This window comes from Schistocerca serialis, chromosome 1, assembly GCF_023864345.2.
Source record: "Schistocerca serialis cubense isolate TAMUIC-IGC-003099 chromosome 1, iqSchSeri2.2, whole genome shotgun sequence".
Lineage (NCBI taxonomy): Eukaryota > Metazoa > Arthropoda > Insecta > Orthoptera > Acrididae > Schistocerca > Schistocerca serialis.
The window spans coordinates 433,473,314-433,490,134 of record NC_064638.1 but is presented as its reverse complement, the minus strand read 5'-3'; the positions used below and the strand labels follow the sequence as shown (position 1 = coordinate 433,490,134).

The 16,821-nt window shown below is 38.2% G+C and overlaps 1 protein-coding gene across 1 annotated transcript in view; it reads left to right on the top strand.

Moving 5' to 3' along the window:
• The window catches only part of LOC126472623 (eIF-2-alpha kinase GCN2), a 304,310-nt gene that overhangs the window by 179,778 nt on the left and 107,711 nt on the right, over positions 1 to 16,821 (top strand). Inside the window, exons 14-15 of the mRNA XM_050099946.1 lie at positions 431 to 579; positions 16,305 to 16,493. Coding sequence (XP_049955903.1) covers positions 431 to 579; positions 16,305 to 16,493 — 338 coding nt within the window. The remainder of the gene's footprint in view (positions 1 to 430; positions 580 to 16,304; positions 16,494 to 16,821) is intronic.

Genomic DNA, 16,821 nt, shown 5'->3' with positions numbered 1-16,821 from the left:
ACTTAACCAAAGTGAAAGATGAATAATGAGAGGTTCCAATCTGCTCACAGAAATGTTATTAGGAGAGAATCAGTAGACAGAAAATGAAGATTGGATTGTTGAAATCTTTCCTGAAATTAAAATGTCATGAGAGAGAAAAAGTCACGGAAAGCGAAAAAAAACTACACCAATTTTTCCATGTGGAACCGGCATTGTGAAAAGGGGGCAGGAGGGAGGGGGGTGGGGACTGAGAGGAATGGTAAACCTTTATATGTCTACTGGTCTACTGCAGAGTTATGAACACTTATAATACACAGTTAGTCTTACTTTTTTGTTGTTAACAAAACATTGTAGCTATACATAGAGTACAAAGGCTTGTTTTCAGAAAATACAAGAAATAATATATTTCATAATATGAATTATTACACCTCAATCATTTGTTCTTTTACAGACCTTATTGATTCCTGACTTTGAACCACCACCTCTGAAAGAACTCAGTGTGGAGTGGAGCGTATCATATGAAAGTCATGCGAGTGGTATCCTTGATGGAAATGTCAGTTCTGAAGAAAGCTCAGAAGATGAAGAATGGATCAGTTTTTTGTAAGTGGAAAAATACCTGCAGTTGGCTATTGCAAATACATGAATGCTTGCAGCTTCAAGATAATAGTTGGAAAAGGGGACTTAGAAGATTATGTCAAGTCAGTCAACACTCTTTTGCATTCTACATTGTGTAAGCAGCAAGCAAGTGAAAAGGATGATGATATCACATCTCCTACCAGTGGTGAGGGATGGTCTGTTATTTGCTATTGTTGCTGTTATTTGCTGATTTGCAATCAGTGCCCTGGCATTCATCGTCGATTGTTTTGTATGAATAAGGATGTGGTTATGAGTGATGATGGTGTGCAGGAGCAGTGTAGAAAATTCAAGGCTGCTCGCATAGATGTGCATGTTGAGAGTGGTCAAGACTTTCAGATGCAACTGATTAACTTGTGCAACATATTGACTCAATTGTGCATGTAAGTTATCTGTTCAAAATTTCCAAACTCTCTGAAGAAGTACCTCAGATTTCACAGACAATCCACTTTAACATTGTCAAAGAGATTTTATGCTACCACAAGTTTTGTGCACTGGAGGTACCAAAATGTCTTGCTAAAAACTGAAAGAGTGAGTTCAGCCTTGACTTTCCTCTAGCACTGATACAAAGAGGGGAAGGAATTCATGGACAGAATTGTGGCTGGAGATGAGACATAAGTGCAGATATGTGAACTTGGAAACTAAGGAACAATCCATACAGTAGAAGCATACTAATTGCCCAAAGAATCCCAAAAAATTCAAGAAGACATGGTCGAACTGCAAAATGATGGTTACTGTTTTTTTGTGATTGCAAAGGAATTTTGACAACCGATTTCATTAGAGTAATACCTGAAAATACTGTTAATGAACCTCCAAAGATATATCTAAAACAAATGGCATGGGATGATTACCGAAGGAATCATGACTGCCTGTCCATATGAACAAAGGAAAACTCAGACTTCTTGGCTGAGATTATTTTACAACTCCTCCATATAGTCCTGATTTTGCACAGTAATTTTCATCTCTTCCCCAAAATGGATGAGGCCTGGCTGGCTACTGACAACTTCACAACTGAATGAGATTTTCACTCTGCAGTGGAGTGTGTGCTGATATGAAACTTCCTGGCAGATTAAAACTGTGTACCCGACCGAGACTCGAACTCGGGACTTTTGCCTTTCGCGGGCAAGTGCTCTACCATCTGAGCTACCGAAGCACGACTCACGCCTGGTACTCACAGCTTTACTTCTGCCAGTATCTCGTCTCCTACCTTCCAAACTTCACAGAAGCTCTCCTGCGAACCTTGCAGAACTAGCACTCCTGAAAGAAAGGATACAGTGGAGACATGGCTTAGCCACAGCCTGTCTTCGCAGGAGAGCTTCTGTAAAGTTTGGAAGGTAGGAGACGAGATACTGGCAGAAGTAAAGTTGTGAGTACTGGGCGTGAGTCGTGCTTCGGTAGCTCAGTTGGTAGAGCACTTGCCCGCGAAAGGCAAAGGTCCCGAGTTCGAGTCTCGGTCAGGCACACAGTTTTAATCTGCCAGGAAGTTTCAACTTCACAACTGACGATGAGCTCAAGGATGCTGTCAGAAACTGGCTGAAGCATCCGGTAGTACCATTTTTTAATGAAACAAGAAAGAAACTAGAGTCATGGTACAACAAATGTTTGTTTTTGGTGGTGATTCTGTAAACAAGTAATGTCAACATGTAATTACAGATTATATACACCAAATTTACCTGATTATAAGATGAGCTTCTTTCCCAGGTTCAGTGTTAGAAAAACATGGTTGTCTTACATTCATAGCTGAAACCATTGCAGTTGAGGCCAAGATTTTTATGTTGTTTAATAGTTTAGTATGGGGGTCTTCTTACATTTATAGATGAAGCTTTGGCTGTTGAGGTGACATGCAGATTTATTTTGAAGAATTCGGCAAAGATTACTCGTATTCAAACAGGCTCAAGATTTCCTGATATCAAAGTGCTCAATACAGTGTACACACTGTGGGACAACCAGGAAATATGGGAAAACTTGGGAATTTTTTCATCCAGAAGAAAACTGGGAAGAACCCAGGAACATTACTGAGTTCTGGCAATTTTTCATTGTTTTAATTTTGAGTTAAATTTTTGTAATTTTCACTGCTACTCTAACAAAGAACTTCACTTTAGCCCGCTACTGCAGATTAGTACTGCAGTCATAAAACATAAACAAGAGAAAAACACCTTTATAAAATATAGATTGCAAAGAAAATACACCATTTGCAGCAATGAAACAGTGCGCACTAGGGTTGCCACTTTCTTCACAAAAAAAGGAAGATTTTTCATGGACATTTTTTAGTGGCTAGTGCATTCATATTTTTATTAAATGCCATTTTCAATCAAAAATAACTCACATTTACATCTTCAGCCCTATTCCTTCATATCACTATGGTATTTTGAAACTGATTTAGCTGTATGTAGGAATGTACTGTCATTCTTTAGCTGGTTAAAAAAATCTTTGCAGGACATGTCAAAATTTATTACTATTTGAAGCTCTGATTTTATAAGTTCTGGTGAACACCTACTCCTAACATCAGTCTACTTGTTCCTCATCATCGAAAACACTCGTTCCACAAATGCATTTGAACCTGGTATGCTTAGTATAAAACACATGAGCTGAGAGATATTTGTCACTTTTCGTTGAGGCACTAGTATGAAGAATTTTACCCACTTAGACGCAACATCACCATCCTTAGTGATACAGTTAGTAAAGTTATCTTTCACTTCACAAAATTCTTCATATAGCTGATCCAGGTTGATCCTATCTTGTAGAGTAAGTTTTTCCACTGCGAGTTCAAAATCACAATATTGTAATTCCCCATTCAAAGAAAGAGGTTCCAACCTTTCATACTTATTACTAGCTGAGAAGTCATAATGTTTTTCAAGATATTTCAACAATGTGTCATAGAAAGAATCAAATTCACATGAAATCTTATTAAGAGATGTTGATGAAATCTCTCCCATTAATTTCTTGGTTTCACTCCCATAGAATTTATCCTTCTTTCTTTGTGTAATCTTTTTATACATCATGCACATACTGTTATGTGATTCAATTATGCTTAGCTCCCTTTTCTCCAGGTATTTGGATACTGTTTGCATTTGACCTCCTATATTTGACACAAAATGCAAGTAAATTTCAGAAATAATTCCTTTCACTGGGTCTTCAGCTAAAAATACTGTTGCAAGTTGCTTTGGACAGGCATCAATGCTCCTGAAATAACTCTTTATAGCTGGCCAGCACTCAGTCAATCTGTTAATGGCAGGAGTTAAGGACAGTAATCTTGTGGGCACATGCCTTAATATCTCAGACCACTCAAAATCCATGAATTCAAAAAATGATTTCAGTTCCTCACACCCTCTAGCTGATACCGAGAAATGATCATAGATCTTCAAAACAAGATTCTCTACATCCATTTCCAGCTCTTCCATGGCATGCTTCATCGCATTATGAACCATGTGGTTTGAACAACTGGCTTTCTGCAGGTTGGAGTTTATGGAAAGCAGTAATTGATAAACAGATTGTTTCCTGCCAAAATTCACATTAGTGTTGTCAGCACTATATGCAGTTAAATTATTAATATTTAGTGAATGGCTCTCCAGACTATCAACAATTAACTTTGCCACTGCATTTGAATGTCAACAGTTTGTTCTGTACACCTACTAAAAGTTCAAAGTATCTTATACAAATTGGGAACATCTTTCTGTTGCCTCTATTCGAAGCGTCTGTTGCTACTGAGAAAAACTTACTATTTTCAGGAGTTTTTAGAATATTAACAACATCACTGACACTTTTAGGTGCTAATACATTTTTCACGAACATTTCTGCCTTCGTCTTGTCACAGGAAAGTTTTACAGTGGTTTCTGAATCTGAGAATATACATGACGTCAATTTATTGTTACAATCCAAACTTGAATAACTTAGGTTGTGTTTGACTGCGTGATACAAAAGTCCTAACTCACAAGCTATGACAACATTGGCTTCAGATTTCTTAGAGTTCACAAAATATTTGGAAACTTTCGTGGTTTGACTACTTGCTTTCTCCTTTAACTGAAATCCTTTGTACTGAGCGTGTTGCTTGAGATCAAACTGTCCACCATGAGAAATGTTGAATTCCTTCCTGCAAAAGGTACAAAAAGCATGTTTATCAGAAGTTAAACCATGCCTAACCCACGCAAAAGTATCTTCCCATTTCTTTAAGTACACTTGACTGTACTGCTGTTGCTTGCCGTGTTTCTTCTTCGCTGGTGAACTCATCACAATTCTTGAACAAAAGTAAATTAAGAAAACTAGACTTTCCACTGTATAGATTCAAGAAATTATCACTGCAACGAAGTTTATTAGTTTACAAACATCTGTAGTTGTACACATCAGAATTGGAAATAAGTATATCAACAACATTATTGATTATGCGATTGAGTGATCATCAGAAGTACCAATTTAAACGTAGACTAGTCTAAAATCTATATCTGAATGGTAATAATTTTTGTTATATGTATATTGAGGGGAAGAATTGTGTTGGGTTCTGCGATAGTTTAGCGCCAAATATTAAAAAACGGAAGAAAGTGCTGTACGGGGAAATAAAAAACGTAAGGCGAAATTAACAGTAAAAAAATGTAAGAATACGGGAAAAACATACAACCTGGCAACCCTAGTGCGCACACAAGCGTCCGTCGACAGCAAAATGTGTCACAGGTTTTAGGATGAAGACTATGCAATAATTCGTAAAAACAAACTGCTTTCAATGAGTGTGGCATGATAACTGTTTCAATTATGTTCATTTGAACAGTTGCATGCGCAGAGCTGAAGCCTCGTATGAGGAGTGCTTTATACTGCTTCTCACTATTTGTATTGTGTCCATTAGGTGTGTAAGCAGTAGCAGCAGCCAGCCAGATGATAACCGGAAAAAATTTTCTGGCGTGTCCAAGCTGCCAGATTCACGCATGTGCAGAACAGTCAGAGGTATAGTGGGGAGTAGTCCTGACATGATCTGCATTTATGTTTCGTGATTTTGATGTTGTCTCTTCATTTACAGCTCTCACGTCAAATGAAAACAAAATGGATTTCTGCGGCTAGAAGCTATCAAATCAATTAAAATTCATCCACGCAATTACTGAAGACTAAAATATGTTATTAGTTTCAGTTTTCTGATTTGATTTTATTTCCACATTATTGGCAATCAAGCATGAATGCTTTGCTGGAGATATTTGGCTTTTATTAATCTTTTCCACAGAGACAGTCAATTTATTTGAAATGAAGTGCTTCATTCCACACTATTACAGGGTGTATACGACCCGGGACAACTGGGAGATCCAGGAAAAACCTGGGAATTTTTTTATCTGGGAGAAAACCGGGAAATACCCGGGAATTGTTTAGAATTCCGGGATTTTTTCATTGTTTTAGTTTTCAGTTAAATTTTTGTGATTTTGACTGGTAAGATACAATACTCTAACAAAGGATGTTACTGTATCCCGCTGCTGCAGAATAATACTGCAGCAACAAAACATGAACGAGAGAAAAAAAGAAAAACGAAAATAAAACTTAAGTTGCGAAGGAAATGTGCCATATACAACATCAAAATAGTGCTCATACAAGCGTCTGCCAACAGCAAAGTGTGTCAAAGACTTTAGGAAGACTGCAATGCTTCATAACATGCGCAGTTGAGTCGCGTATGAGTAGTATCTTCTCCCGCTTTTGGTTACAAAAGTGTGGCTGGACGCCACTACTTAATATAGCCCCTGTTCGGAAATATCGTAGATCGGGGCTGATGCACAGAGCAGTCTCGGTTGTGGTGGGGAGGTGGGTCTCCACGTGACCTGTGTTTACGTTCAGTGATTTTGTTGTTTCCTCTTCGCTCATTGCTCTCACGTTAAATGAGAACAAAATGGATTTTTGTGTATTTTGTTAAAATACGTTTGCATAGTTACGGATGGCCAAAATATGTTATTAGTTTCAGATATTATTTCCACCTTTCTGACAGTCAAGCATTAATCGCCTTTCAGAACAATGAAGTTATTTTTGCCAGTTTGCTAAAGAGATATGGCTTTCATTAATCTTTTCTGCTGAGGCAGTCAATTTATTTGGATCGAAGTATTTAATTTCACACTATTAGCTAGTTTCAACTGTTCGCTGCATTTCAAGTGCACATATGGCATTATGCCATAATAAAGAACCAAACATGAGATAATACGGTACTGGTACTCCCAAGAAAATTTACATACGAGTGTGCATTTTAAGCCGAATTATGCATTTTAGTATGGTTCACGAAATTCCGACGCTTTTTAAGTATCCTCTGATGTCTTGTTTCTTTTATGACATAATGTAAGATCTTGTAATGTTTTACACCTACGAACATATATATGGGCTTCCTGCGTCATCGTAGCTGCGCAAGCGCAGTGGCGCCTGTTATCTGGCGCTTTCCTGCAACTGCTGAAACGAACATGTTTCTAACAGGTCGCGGGAAAGTATTGCAAATGGTGGTTTGAAAAGCGTTACATTCAAAGCAAATTTCCTTTTGCGCAAAATGAACTATGTGTGAGAATGTACGATGAATTTCTTAAATCACAAAGCGTTTGACTCTGATTTAAAAATCAGCTCTTAGAGGACGACCATTTAGAAGAATTTCGAGCCCAGAAGATGAGACATTTGCGTCGTTATTAAAAATTTTACTTGTACATTTGTGTGATGTATCTTAAAGTGAAACACGCGCAAAAAAGATCAACATTATATGTGGAAGCTTAACTCTTCTTCCAGCTTATTAATATTCGAGACCAATATTATCTGTGAATGCTACGTATATTAATTTAAACCATTAACTTTTCTTATTTGTGTGTTCGCACTACTTAAGAGTGATCTTGCTATTGTCTGACTATATCACATGTCCTATGCTGTCATCAGCTGGAGAGATCACGTGACATGAGCTACGACTGGCTTACAAAAGCCCATCATAATCTCGATTTCAACGCATCAGAAAGTGACATGAGTTGTTTGGCGGAACTGAAATTTATACCTTCGTAATTCGAAAAGATGCAGCGTACATCTTGCTGTACGTCAAAGGTCTTTCTAAACGTTCCCCCCTTCCCCCTATTCTCGTTTTCTAGAGTGCCGGCAACTATGTCGGTATATAAAATCGTAAACATTCAAAGGACTGATGAATTTTGCAGTGCCGAGGAAGAGTATACGGTCGCGTAACACGGAAAAAGTGTATTTTCACCCGGGAGAAAGTGTATTTTCAACCGGGAAATCCGGGAATTTTTTTCCTTGTCCACATATGCACCCTGTATTAGTAAGTTCCAACTGTTCGCTGAATTTCAAATGCATGTTTCCATCTTATGGCATTATGCCATAATGAAGAACCAAGTGTAAGATAATACAGTAATGATGCTACAAGAAAATGGTTTTTCTGAAAACAACACTCAAAAAAGCTTTAGCTGGATTGTACATACCTACCTTCTGTGAACCACAATGTTTTTCAATCACGAGATGTGTTTCAACACTTGTCTGGTGCCTCCTGTAGGCTTGACATTGTTTCCTAATTTGTGTTGTCTGTCTTAAATTTTCAGGACCCCAAACTTCAGTAAATTATAGGTGGGAAGCAAACCATGTTTTGTCATTGTAAATTCCAATAAGGCTTGATATTTACTCACGAAGTATAATATAAACTGCCAATTATGCAGTTTCTTGGGTTCACAAGTAACCATGTTAATTTTTATACAGTTTGAAAAAGTTGTGAAAACCTTATTGTTCTTAGTTCTGGTATAAAATTTTTCCCCCAAGTCAAGAAATTTGTGATCCTTCTTAATAGCATTTTGCAGTGCTGCATGGATGCAAACTTGTTTTGAAATGCTACACAACAGCACTACAGAATACAAGTGTGGAGGGGGAGCAACTCTGTTAAAGTCTCCACATAGCAAAATATTAGGAAACTTTGTGTTGTAGTGTTGAAACGAATATTGTGCCAAGGACTGCTTTCTAATTTTGCATATCTTATCTGAATATAATATGATAAAACAGTTGCCCTAAGTGTAAATAACTCTGTACATCCCCTCCAAACAACATGCTGCACATGGTCACATGATCCCCACTAGGCACGGAATTTCAAACAGAAATGCAGTGAAAGTTGTATGAGCAGAGTAGACACCAAACACGGGCTTCCTGTGTCGTCATAGCTCCGCATGCACAGTAACGCCCATATTCTGGTGCTCTCTGGCAACTGCCCAAATGAGCATATTTCTAACAGGTCGTGGCAAAATATCGCAAATGTTGGTTTGAGAAGCGTTACTTCAAAGTAAATTGAATGAATTATGTTATGTGTGAGAATGTGCACTGAATTTTGCAAATCACGAAGTGTTTACCTCTCATTGAAAACTTAACACTTTGAGGGCCAGCCACTTAGAAAAATTTCAGCCTCAGAAGACCAGACATTTAAGTCATCATTTAAAATTTTACTGGCATATTTGTGTTTGATGTATCTTAGAGGTAACACCGCAGAAAAGACAAATATTATATATGAAAGCTTAGCTTTTCTTGTAACTATACTGTGTGTATATGTATTTAAACCATGTCCTTTTCCTATTTGTGTGGTTGCGCTACTTAACAGGGTTGGCTGACTATCACATGTCCTTTGCTCTGACTATCTGCTGTTATTTGCTGATGAGATAATTTGATGTTAGCTGTGATTGGCTGACAAAAGCGCATCTCAATCTCGATTTCAGACTTTTAGTACTTCAGAAATTAGCATTAACTACTTTCGTAACACGAAAATATGCAGCGCACATGTTGCTGCGCGTCAAAGATCTTTACCAAATCTGTTGTTTTTCTGCTGGGTTTCTTTTCCTAAAGTGCCTCGAAGTTCTATGCCATTGTGTTAAGCCTTTTCCATTCAAATGATTGATAAGTTTTACAGTTCAGAGCAAACACATACTGTCACTTAACATGGAGAAAGTGTATTTTCACCTGCCAAAATGTGTATTGTCACCTGGAGAAAAAGTGTTTTTAACTGGGACATCCGGGGAAAATCTGTTATTTTTTTCCTTGTGCATGAATACATCCTGAGTATTGACCTTGCTCAAACAATCACGTCATTTGACTAGCGAAGAAACTATGAATTGTGCGTTGTAACAGTCTATTGATCTTCTTAAAATGTGACTATTTTGTGAAACGTGGGAGAAAATAGCATCAAATTCTGTCATATTACAAACACTTGTATTTGAACAGGTTTGCAATAAAAGTTCTCGCATATAAATAAGGATACCATATTCAAACACATTGCCACTCTATTATGAAAAGGATAGTTGCTCCCACTGTATAGCAGAGATGGTGAGTGGGTGGGGGGGAAACACCAATCATAATTAGACAACATACACACACTCATGCAAATGCAACTCTCACATTTCTTTCCTGTGGATCTCAAACTTTATCAGTACTTAAGAATAGGTCACATGAGCGTGCTATGTGCAGTCTCCTTTACAGGTGAACCACTCTTTCCTAAAATTTTCGCAGTAAACTGAATTCGACCATCACCTTCCCTACCACAGCCCTGACATGCTCATTTCATTTCATATTGCTTTGCAGCATTGCACCCAGATATTCAAACGACTTGACTGTGTCAAGCAGGACACTAGTAATACTATATCCAAACTTTAGAGGTTTGGTCTTCCTACTAGTTCATATTAACTGGCATTTCTCTATGTTTAGAACTAGCTGTCGTTCACCACACCAAGTCATCTCGTATCTTCCTATAGTAATTCAACTTTGATGCCTTACCGTGCACCACAGAATTATCAGCAAACAATCACAGATTCCTGCCCACCCTGTCTGCCAAATTATTTATGTACATAGAGAATGACAGTGGTCCTATCACACTTCCATGGGGCACTCCTGACGATACCCTTGTCTCTGATGAACACTTGCCGACAAGGACAACATACTGTATTCTAGTATTTAAGAAGTCTTTGAGCCACTTGCATATCTGTGAAATTTTCCGTATGCTTGTACCTTCATTAACAGCCTGCAATGGGGCACTGTGCAAAATGCTTTCTGGGAATCTAGAAATATGGAATCTGCCTGTTGCCTTTCATCCATAGTTCTCAGTATATTACGTGAGGTAAGGGAAAGCTGAGTTTCGCATGAGCGATACATTCTAAAACCATGCTGATTTGTGAACATAAGCTTCTCAGTCTCAAGAAAGTTTATTATATTCAAACTGAGAATATTTTAAAGGATTCTGCAGCAAACCGAAGTTAGGTGAAATTGGTCTGTAATGTTGTGATCCGTTCTTTTACCCTTCTTATATACTGGAGTCACCTACACTTTTTACGGTCACTTGAGACTTTTTTCTGGGTGAGACATTAAAGGTAATTGCAGTCCAATGCCATAGAGTACTCTTTATAAAACCGAATTGAGATTCCATCCAGACCAGGTGATTTATTTGCTCTCAAATCTTTGTTGTTTCTCTACGCATCTCTGATGAAGGCCTGTTTGGGTGAAAGTTGTGTTTGACAGTCTTTTTGTTGTGACTCAGCATCTCCACTATATGGAGAGTAATGACTATCCTTTTCCTAATATTGTCATTATTCCATCCTGTATTATCCATTGTTTTATTTTACTTCTGCTACTTTTTAAGTCAAGATAACATTCAAAGGCAAAATGTTGTCATTCAGAAACACAAGTTGGTATTTTATTTGGTTATGAGAGACTGTAATGATGTACCAAATGGGTTGCAAATGAGTTGTCAGCTCATTGTTCACGTATGCTGAGTAAGAATATCGCCAGCTTTTTATCGGCTTTAGAACATTATGATGACATTCAGATTAAACAAGAAAGAAAATTAATTCAGAATTCAATGTCTAACAAACAAAATAAATCGTAGTAAATTGGTTGTAATTGTTATCATGAGAATAGCAGTGGCAAGACTCATCACTGAGATACATAACTACAATAGACATAACTACATTATGAGATGAATGAAAGTTCGAGAGTGGACTGAATTGTGATTGGAATTTTTTACTTGTATCCTAGTTGCTGTTGTTACGTATGACCTGCACCTTAGAAGATATTGCAGTCTGTCTTCCACAGTTGCTCAAGCACTGTACTACAGAAGGATTGGATGGAGAACTGTGACACCAATTTGGCTGAGATCGAGGATGAATGCAAGGATGGGTCTGGCGAGTGGGCAGCAAATTTCGTTCCATCAACCATGTGGATCTATACCTCCTGCTTTGGCTTTTTATGAACATCTACCACATTTAAACTACAGTTTACCTGTAAAACTGTTTGTAGTCAGAGTTGAATTGACTTGAAAATTGGATAAATACTCAATAATGAGTGTTTCTGCAGGATATGGCAAGCATCTAGATAGAGACCAATGGCAGACTTAATGTGTTTGGTGCAGCAATGTTGTTGACGTTCACCATAAGGTATGATGGAAATGAAAGGAGTTATGTCAGCTGCTGGTTTTATGTAATGAATGAGAAAGTGACAAGCAGATGAAATGTTTGGAAGCAAGAGACATTGGAACATTCTTAGTTCAGTATAGAAGCGAATTCCATTATGTATTCAGAACAGCAACAGCTGTGTTCTCAGGTCCCATATAACCACAGCCAAATTTATGTGACAATGAAGATACAGAATATCCCACTGTGCTGTTGCAATGATGATTAAAAATGATGACACCACAGATGACGGGCTTAGTTAGCAGAAAGTATTGTAGAGTTAAAAATGAATGTACCCGTAAACCATTTATTTTTGTTTATTTTATTTCTGCTTGTATTATGAAAATGTAGACAACGAATAAATAGCATAACTTTAGAATAACATATAATGTTAACTTTTTGGGCCAATACTTTGTCAGTAAAACAGTTTGTAAATTTGATTAGTCATATTATGTTAAAAATCAGTATCAGTTTAGTATATATTTGCGCACTCTATAGCGTATTTGTTATTTGTATCAAAGGGTAAGTGACCACTGATTACAGTAGTAAGTCAACAACCTCCATTGGTGAAGCAACAGGAGAGTTGCAAGTCACATCTTTAACTTCCATTGTTTGTTTCTCATACTTTAATTCATAAGTTAATAGTAGTAGGTTAGGTAGGGTGCATGCATGCTGTGCACTTACACAGGATGAGCCTTGGCACAGTTCGTGAGCAGCTGAAGATGTTAATGTCCGCATTCAGCCATCTGCAGGCTGCTGCCTTGGGATGGGGCATCACATGGGATACATCAGATGTCACTTGTTTCACCAATGGGCTCTGTCAACGAGACACCTTGTAGCATACCCGTTGCAAAATGGGTGGTCACTTGTAATGCGTTCAAGTAACTCGAGGTGGAGAATAAATGTGGGGGCTGGCCATCTGGCCTTGCCCGTTCAACCTGTTAGTGGACAGGTGGCTACTCCTTAAGCAGAGTTGGAACAGACACCTCCTCATAGCTTGCATTTATCGCCAATCTCTTGTCCAACGCAAAATCTCTAGTAACTGGAAAAAAGGTGCAGGTGACTCCTGTATAGAAGGAGGGTAAGAGAAAGGACCCTCATAATTACAGACCAGTATCCTTAACTATAGTTTGCTGCAGAATTCTTGAATGTATTCACAGTTCAAACATAACAAATTTCCTTGAGACAAAAAAGCTTCTGTCCATGCGTCAGCTCAGTTTCAGAAACCATCACTCGTGCAAAACTCAGCTTGCCCTTTACGCGCAAAGACATCCTGCAAACCATGGGATGAAGCACAACAGGCAGATCCTACATTCTGTTCCTAGGTTTGTGGAAAGTACTTGGCATGCTGCCCCATTCCAGACTGCCAACAAAGATATGAACATATGGAATAGGTTCCCAGATAGGAGAATGGCTTGAAGACTTCTTAAATAATAGAACCCAGAGCTTTGTACTCAATAGCGAGTGTTCGTCAGAGACAAGGGTATCGTCAGGAGTGCCCCAGGGAAGTGTGATAGGACCACTCCTGTACTCTATACACACAAATTATATGAGAGACAGGGTGAGCAGCAATCTGTGGCTGTTTAGTTATGATACTGTGGTGTGTCGGAAGGTGTCATTGAGTGACTGTAGGAGGATACTTACACAAAATTTCTAGTTGGTGTGATGAGTAGCAGCCTGCGCTAAATGTAGAAAAATGTAAGTTTATGCTGATGAGTTGGAAAAACAATCCTCTATTGTTGGAGTACAACATTAATAATCTGCTGCTTGACATAGTTGCATCAATTAAATATCTAAGCTTAACATGGCAGAGTGATGTGAAAGTAAACAAGCATATACGGACAGAAGAAGGGAAGGCAAATGTTCAACTTCAATTTATTGGGATAGCTTTTTGAAAATGTAACTCATCTATAAAGGAGACAGCATATAACACTAGTGCGGCCCATTCTTGAGTACTGCTTCAGTACGTGGGATCCCTACCAGGTTGGATTAAAGGAAGACATAAAATCAATTCAAATGCATGCTACTAGATTTTTTACTGATAGGTTCGATAAGCACGCAAGTATTAGGAAATGCTTCATGAACTCAAATGGGAATTCCTGGAAGGGAGATGACACTATTTTCATGAGGTACGGTTGAGAGAACTGACGTTTCAGGCTGACTGCAGAATTTTTCTACTGCCATCGAAGGACGGTTTGGTTAAGGACTATGAAAGTAAGAGATATTAGGAGTCATACAGATGCATATAGACAATCGTTTTTCCCTTACTTGATTTGTGAGTAGAACACGAAAGGAAACAGCTAGTAGTAGTACAAGATACCCTCCTCCGTGCACTGTACAGTGGCTTGTGGAGAATGGATGTAGATGTAATAACCAGTTGGAGGTGAATTTATGAATAGTTCTCCTATAAAAATTGGGGGTCATAGTAATACAGGGTGTTTATAAATGAATATCAGGGTTTTAACGCTTTATAATTTATTACATTAAACTTACAGTTATAAATTACATTTCAAATTGAATAGCAACTCAAACAGTTGTACCAAGAACCTTATAAATGTTCAATGTCACACAGCACACCTCAAGTCTATAGTCGAGTTCTTCCCAAACGTTGATAAGTGTGTCTTCAGTGATTGTAGCAACAGCTGCTTCAATCCGGTTTCTTAATTCGGGGAGGCTTGCTGGTAGCGGAGGCACATACACACAATCCTTGATGAAGCCTCAAAGGAAAAATTCACATGGCATTAGGTCGGGTGAACGTGGAGACCATGCAAAGCAAGTCCTGTCATTGGGCGTGGGAAGAACTCTGCTATAGACACTATGTGTGCCGTATGACAAATGGTGCTCACCTTGAACATTTATAAGATTCTTGGTAAAACTGTTTGAGTTGCTCTTTAATTTGACATATTATTTATAACTGTAAGTTTAATATAATAAATATTATAAAGGTTAAAACCCCGATATTCATTTATAAACACCCTGTACTATTGTCAAACAGTTTCTAATCACTGTTTAGAGATCAGAAGCATACTTTGAGCAAAACTGAAAATTCAAAGTATATATATAACTGAAAATTCAAAGTATATATGTAACTGAAAATTATATATAATATATATACAGGGTTATTACAAATGATTGAAGCAATTTCACAGCTCTACAATGACTTTATTATTTGAGATATTTTCACAATGCTTTGCACACACATACAAAAACTCAAAAAGTTTTTTTAGACATCCACAAATGAGTGATTCGGCAGACATCAAGCCGATAATCAAGTTCCTCCCACACTCGGCGCAGCATGTCCCCATCAGTGTGTTCGAAAGCATCGTTGATGCGAGCTCGCAGTTTTGGCACGTTTCTTGGTAGAGGAGGTTTAAACACTGAATCTTTCACATAACCCCACAGAAAGAAATCGCGTGGGGTTAAGTCGGGAGAGCGTGGAGGCCATGACATGAATTGTTGATCATGATCTCCACCACGACCGATTCATCGGTTTTCCAATCTCCTGTTAAAGAAATGCTTCTGCTTTAGCCTTTTCCGTAAGATTTTCCAAACTGTCGGCTGTGGTACGTTTAGCTCCCTGCTTGCTTTATTCGTCGACTTCTGCGGCTACTCGTGAAACTTGCCCGTATGCGTTCAACCGTTTCTTTGCTCACTGCAGGCCGACCTGTTGATTTCCCCTTACAGAGCCATTCAGAAGCTTTAAACTGCGCATACCATTGCCGAATGGAGTTAGCAGTTGGTAGATCTTTGTTGAACTTCGTCCTGAAGTGTCGTTGCACTGTTATGACTGACTGATGTGAGTGCATTTCAAGCACAACATACGCTTTCTCGGCTCCTGTCGCCATTTTGTCTCACTGCGCTCTCGAGCGCTCTGGCGGCAGAAACCTGAAGTGCGGCTTCAGCCGAACAAAACTTTATGAGTTTTTCTACGTATCTGTAGTGTTGTGACCATATGTCAATGAATGAGCTACAGTGAATTTATGAAATCGCTTCAATCATTTGTAATAGCCCTGTATATCTTAAAATTCAAAGTATATATTCCATTCACTACATAAATATAACAGACAGAGAAAGACAGCTTGATTGGTAGCAAACTACTTTGTTTGCAGAATATTTTTATGAGAGTTCTGACACCCTGTTTTCTACTCTAGGAAAATAAACAATTAAGATTACAAAAATCAGTGGCATTTATTGTGTAGTGCTTCATCATCTAGTAGTTGAGTAATAAGTATTTTTATTTAATATTATTGTTCAGTTGGGAGAGAAGGAAAATCTGTTACATTTTTGTAGACCAGATTGCGACTCATCTGATGGAGTGGAATTTGAAAGAGACACATCTGTTGTTGAGCAGCAGTATTCATCTACAGCACCTTCTACAGATCGCGAGGAATCTGCCCCCGAGGATCGCCTCCAATCAGAACTTCGAGAGATACAGTTCATGTACATACAGATGGAGTTCTGTGAAAAAAGCACTCTCAGGTGATTATGAAAACCTGGTTTCGATTGTACTATAGTCCAAATAAAATCTGTCTGTTAATAACATCAGATAATATTAAATGAAATTTTTACATTAAGAAGATGAAGCCTGTGGCAGGCAAATTGTAGGCATGTCTGGAAAGTAAGTACCATTTCATTCTGCTGCTAACGCACCACTAGTCACAGTTCTGCACTTTCACTCTTGTGTCTCTGGTTCATTGTCTTTTCACTGATGGTATTGCCGGTGGAATATGTTGTGTTTACATGTGTCGGTGATCGTTCAAAATGTTTAAGACAAGCTTGGAGTCTGCAGACTGTGAAGTGTCTTCTG